The following is a 6,289-nucleotide window of genomic DNA, read 5'->3' as shown; positions in this document are numbered from 1 at the left end:
TTTGAATTAGTATTTTCCACCTATATTCTCAAATGTACTAACATTCAATTAGGTCCTACGAATCGTGAATGAGGAAACGCTCTCTAGCCAACGGTCGGAGGAGGATCGCGATCTGCTTGAGCGAAGCACGAAGAAGGCCAAAACCACCTTCGGTGAGGCGGTAGACACCTCGATGGATCTGATGACGGGCTTCTCTGCGGAAGTCGATGCTGTTTTGGAGACACCAATTGAGGACATGGGGGCGCCAGTGGCGCCATTGACCATGCAGGTATCAGGTGAGAGGGAAACGTCGAACCCACTAACAATTCCCGTTGTATCTCAGGTTTCGGAGGTCGCAAGGCGGACCTACGCCCACTGTTGCAAAAATCGCGCCTAGGTGCCGATTAATCAGCGCCTAGGCGCTAGGTGCCCAGCCTCCTAGGCGGTCTAGGCGCCCGCCTAGGCGTTCTAGGCGCCCGCCTAGGCGCCCTAGGCGGTCCCCAGGCGCCCTAGGCGGTCCCCAGGCGCCTAGAGATTTTTTCAACAATGCGGCTACGCCCAAACCGTGACAGGCCAGTCGAAGGAATCGCCGGGGGACGTAGATGCGCAGGAAGACTGGACCAGGAGGAAATGTCGGACGAGGAGGATGATGATCCGCTATGCCCAACAATACGTCTGTCGAAGGCGGAGATTCGACAGATCAGGGCGCCATGGAGGTTGGCGATTATCGTCAAAGGTATGGGTAGATCGATCGGGTACACGTACTTACTGCGCCGGCTGACGTCCATGTGGAAACCGAAGGGAAAGATGGAGCTAATCGCGATTGACAACGGGTACTTCATAGTGCGGTTTGGAGTGGTAAAAGACCTGGAACATGCCATTTTTGAGGGTCCATGGATGGTCATGGACCATTATTTGATCGTCAAACCATGGATGCCAGACTTTGATCCGTTCTCAGACGTCACAGAAAAGGTCCTAGTATGGTTAAGAATTCCTTGTCTACCTGCTGAGTACTATAGTCTAATCTTTCTCAGGAAATTGGGGAACAGGGTGGGAAGAACGATCCGAGTTGATCAAGCCACAAGCATGATGTCACGAGGGATGTTCGCCCGAATATGCGTTGAAGTTGATATATCAAAGCCATTGATTTCGAAGTTCAAGTATAAGGGACGTGTGAGATCGCTGGCTTATGAGGGCATCCATTTGGTGTGTTTCAAATGTGGTATTTATGGACATACACCTGATGATTGCCCCAAAGCAGTCAGACCTGCGAATGCATGCGATGATGCTCCGAACAGAGAGACGGAATGCAAAGGCTCAGGGGAATCACGTGGAGTTATAATCGGAGCAGAACCGTTTGGCGCATGGATGATTGCGCCAAGGCGAAAAAGCAGAAATGGGGGTCGAAAACATGAGAAATCCAACTAGGGAGTTGAAGAAGGGAGACAGGCGGCGATGCATGGCCAGACCCAATTTGCTCAAGCTACCAGATTTGCGGCCTTGGCAGAAGGGGAGGAAGAACGGGACGCTGAGGGGGGACCTGTTGGGGCGGAGCAGGAGATGGTGGAGAAGCTGGAACGCAACTTAGATCCGCGGCAGAGGGCTTGCGCAGAGAGGACTGAGGGGAATGTTATGAGGAGACCGAATGTGGTTGTGGTAGAGAAACAGATCCAGAATGCACCACCTGTAGTGCGTAGACCGCGAGAAAATGCGGAAGCTTCGACCACTCGTTCTCAGCGTGTAAATGGAGGGGGTTCTCGGAGGGCGGCGGAGGCGGACGAACATGTTGTTGTTAGAGGCGAGCAAGGTGGCTTAATTGTCCACTCTGCAAGAGTGTGGGTCGGGGATGAGCAAAGGAACACCATACAGACCCGCCAATATGCTACGACAATGAAGGCGATGCGGTGATGGAGATAGACGGGGACCAAATGCCACAAGAGGGTGATGAGGCCAGTATCGGCCTTTGAGGTTTGGATTGTTTTGTCTTCGCCTTTTGATTCTGTAATCCCATTTGGATTTCTGTTTGTTTTTTCTTATCCTTTTATTTTATGTTTATGGATCTGTTGACATGGAATTGCCAAGGGGCGAGTGGACGGGTGGTCCACCGTGCCCTAAAATTTTTATTGCAGACTTATAAGCCGAGCATCCTGGGTCTTTTTGAACCGAAAGTCTCCGGGGTTCAGGCCAATAATATCTGTTCGAAGCTCGGATTTTCAAACTGGATTCGCGTGGAAGCTGTGGGCTTCAGCGGGGGTATCTGGGTCTTCTGGAAGGAACCAATACATATCGATATTTTGTTTACTCATCCACAGTTCATTTTGTTACAGGTGACCCAGAGCGGGCATCCACCATGGGTGTTTGCGCCGGTATACGCGAGTCCGGCCCATCATCTGAGGTGCCGGCTTTGGAGAGATTTGTCCTAGTCAAAACGGGGCCCGCAGGGCCCTTGGATGGTGGCTAGGGACTTTAATTCCGTTATCACGAGAGATGAAACAAGCAATTATGTCTCCTTTTCTGCCCAAAGAAGCTCGGACTTTGTAAATTGGATCAATGAAGAGGGTTTTGTTGACATGGGCTACTCGGGACCAAAATTAACCTGGGTCAAACATGAATCCACAGATGGGGCAAAGGGGGCCAGACTAGATCGGGCGATGTGTAATCTTGAATGGCGCGGCCGGTACCCAGAAGCTGTGGTGGAACACTTACCTCGTGTTGCCTCGGACCATGCGCCTCTATTAATTCGACTCTATGGGAGGTAGTGTTCTAATAGATTAAATTTCTTTCATTTTCAGGCTGCTTGGATTACCCACCAGGACTTGCAACAGGTAGTCGGAAGAATCTGGAGCCCCGAAGAAAACTTGGCAGATAATATACGGCGGGTAACGGACGGTCTCAGTAGTTGGAACAGGGATGTGTTTGGAAATGTGTACACGCGCAAAAGAAGCTTGCTATCCAGAATTGGTGGTATCCAAAAGATCCTGGCACGTCGATCACATAGTGGCTTGCGTAGACTCGAGAGGAACCTGCAAACACAACTAGAAGAAACCCTTTACCAGGAAGAGCTTATGTGGTACCAGCGGTCCAGAGAAGAATGGATAAAGTCGGGGGACAGAAACACAAAATTTTATCATGCTGCGGCCACAGTGTGAAAATCGCGTATCAAGATTTCGGGGCTGAAGGATGACAGCGGGATGTGGATGCCGGAGGGTAATGAGTTGCGGGATCATGTCAGGACCTTCTTTTTATATCTTTTCACCGAGCCCACCGACGGAGTAGACGTTTCAAGCATTGGCGACACCTTCCCACGCATTGGCCAGACGACTTGAAGGGTGTTTAACAGTGAAGTTTCAAAGGAGGAAGTTTACACAGCAGTTTTCGACATGAAACCATTCAAGGCTCCGGGCCCGGAAGGCCTACCAGCAGGCTTTTATCAACATACGTGGGAAGTTACTGGGGACAGTATCTTCAAGCTAGTCAGGAACGCCCTTAGTACTGGCAGGCTCCCGGAAGGAGTGAACGACACCCTAGTTGCGCTAATACCAAAAGTGCAGGTCCCTGAGATGGTCAAGCAGTTCAGGCCTATCAGTCTTTGTAACGTGAGCTACAAGATTCAAACAAAGACAATTACAAATAGGTTGAAGAGGATTCTACCCCAAGTCGTAGGGTCATACCAAAGCTGCTTTGTACCAGGGCGCCAAATCTCGGACAATGTGATTGTGTACCAGGAAGTAATTCATACCATGCGTGAGGCCCAGGGGAAAAAGGTCTATATGGCTATTAAATTGGACCTAGAGAAGGCCTATGACCGCCTGTCTTGGGCGTTTATTAAGGACACTCTGAAATGGGTAGGTTTTAATGATATTTGGATTAATGTTATAATGACTTGCATTTCTTCGTCCAGGTTGGCAATAATTTGGAACGGAGACCGATTGGAACAGTTCACACCAAAGAGGGGTATTCGTCAAGGCGACGCAATGTCCCCGGCTATCTTTGTTTTGTGTATGGAACGGCTCAGCCACCTAATTGCATCAAAGGTGAACAATAAGGTTTGGAAAGGTATCAAATTGGCCCCATCGGGGCCCATTTTATCTCACCTCTGTTTTGCAGATGACATGGTCCTTTTTACCGAGGCGACATACGAGCAAGTGGAAGTGGTCCAGGATTGTTTAAAGTCTTTTTGTGAAGCTTCGGGGCAGAAAGTTAGTCTTACTAAATCACAAGTATTTTTTTCGAAAAATACTCCTCTCGGAGTTGCACAAGAAATAGCCGCAAAGTTGGGTATCGCAGAAATGAAAGATCTGGGGAGATATCTTGGTGTGCCTTCTGTGCATGGCCGGGTAACATGCAATACTTATGTAGGCCTTTTAGATCGGATTTCTGCCAGACTGGAAGGACGGAAAACAAAGACTCTCTCGCTAGGCGGGCGTGTGACTTTGGCAAAATCGGTACTGAACGCCATCCCGATTTACACTATGCAAACGGCAGCCCTCCCTAAGGGTGTCTGCTTGGAGATTGAGAAAAGGACCAGGCGTTTCATATGGGGCCGCGATGAACAATCCGGGAGCAACAAGATGAGTCTGGTGGTCTGGGACACAATCACTACGGATAAAACATGTGGAGGCTTGGGCTTGAGGAAACTGCAGACCATGAATGAGGCTTGTATGATGAAGCTTTGCTGGAGGCTAAAAACGGAACCTAATGCGCTCTGGGCAAAAACGCTTATTATGAAATATCACCATAGCTCTGGCTCACACCTGGACACCACACGTAGAAGAAATACTTCCAACGCCTGGAAAGGGATAAGCGCGGCTAGAGAAACCTTAGAGAGTGGGCTCACGCGTGTTGTTCGCAATGGGAAATCGACTCGTTTCTGGATGGACCCCTGGCTTACACCAAAACCTCTATATGAAAAGTTATGTGGCACCCTGAGCCTCCCAGATCTTTACGCGAACGTGGAAGATTACTGGGACAAGGTAAGAGGCTGGAAATGGGAGAAGTTACAGAGATCTCTTCCCACTGAAGAAATGGAGCGCCTCGCCGATTTCTGCCTAGCGGATTAGAACATTCCAGACGGGTGGGACTGGAGTCCAGATCCTCGGGGGTATTTCTCGATTAAATCAGCGTATGGGTGGGCGGATACTTCTGTAAAACAGGAAGTTGACAAAGTTTGGGGTCTTATTTGGGCGTTAAGAGTTCCGGCAAGAATCTCGATGTTTATCTGGCTGGTTATGCATGGGAGAATCTTAACAAATTATGAACGCACTAGGAGACACATCACTTCTAATGAATGTTGTTATATTTGTGCAGGACAGCGAGAAGACTTGGATCACCTATTTAGACGCTGTGACGCCACGAACCGTATTTGGAAACAGTCTCTACAGCGACGAACGGAGGAGGCCATGCGCAACCTCGACTGGGAAAGCTGGCTTACGATGAACCTGCAGGAGGATTGTAAGCAAGGTTTTGGGGACGGATGGCCAGAGCGGTTTGGAGTCAGACTTTGGTGGCTGTGGAAATGGCGAAACGAGGCGGTTTTTAATGGCACCTTTTTGCCATTCGACCAGATAGTGGACTGGCTACGGAGATGCGATGGTGAGAGAGCTGCGGCTTTTAAAGGGAGATGATGGCCGATGCCGAGGCATATTCGGGGAGACGAAGCCGCTTTGACGTGGGATAAACCAGACGAGGGATGGTTAAAATTAAATACGGATGGCAGTTGCAAGAGTGACGGCCAGGCAAGCTGCGGAGGTGTCCTTCGGGATAATCATGGTAACTGGCGTAGAGGCTTCATCTACAAAATTGGTAGATGTTCGAGTGCAGTGGCGGAAGCGTGGGGCATCCTACAAGGCTTGCGCATGGCTAAGGATTACGGTGCGCGACGAATAATCCTTGAATGCGATTCAAAGTTGTTAGTGGAGGGGCTAAGGGCGGGTGATGACGGGCAGATTCAACACAATAATATTGTTCGTCGGTGTGTTAAAGAAACGAAGAGGTTCACAGAAGTGAAAATTATGCATATTTACAGAGAACAGAATCAACTCGCTGACAAGCTGGCGAAGTGGGCGGCGATGCATCAGTTTGGCTATCACTTACTCGATTTTCCGCCGAGGGAGATTGAGGACTTGGTTGCCCTTGACAGGATGGGAGCTTCGTCGATCAGACGAATATCACAACAACGATCTGTTACTGTTATATAGTTTCTTAGATGGGTATCCCCTCTTCACTGATCAAAAAAAAAGTATTTTCCACCTATAAATACAAATTATACTTTCATTTGCAGTCTATATTATTATATTTTCCTTTTGAATTA

At 49.1% G+C, this 6,289-nt stretch overlaps 1 protein-coding gene across 1 annotated transcript; it reads left to right on the top strand.

The window, feature by feature from the left end:
- The first annotated feature begins 525 nt into the window (after positions 1 to 525).
- LOC109148649 lies at positions 526 to 1,407 on the top strand. The gene has a single exon (XM_019296386.1). The coding sequence runs from the start codon at positions 526 to 528 to the stop codon at positions 1,405 to 1,407; it is 882 nt and encodes a 293-aa protein (XP_019151931.1).
- The last annotated feature ends 4,882 nt before the right edge of the window (positions 1,408 to 6,289 follow it).

The sequence above is a fragment of the Ipomoea nil genome, unplaced genomic scaffold (assembly GCF_001879475.1).
Source record: "Ipomoea nil cultivar Tokyo-kokei standard unplaced genomic scaffold, Asagao_1.1 scaffold2144, whole genome shotgun sequence".
In the NCBI taxonomy this organism is placed as follows: domain Eukaryota; kingdom Viridiplantae; phylum Streptophyta; class Magnoliopsida; order Solanales; family Convolvulaceae; genus Ipomoea; species Ipomoea nil.
Note: the sequence above shows the minus strand (reverse complement) of the source record. Positions and strands in the feature narration are given on the sequence as shown.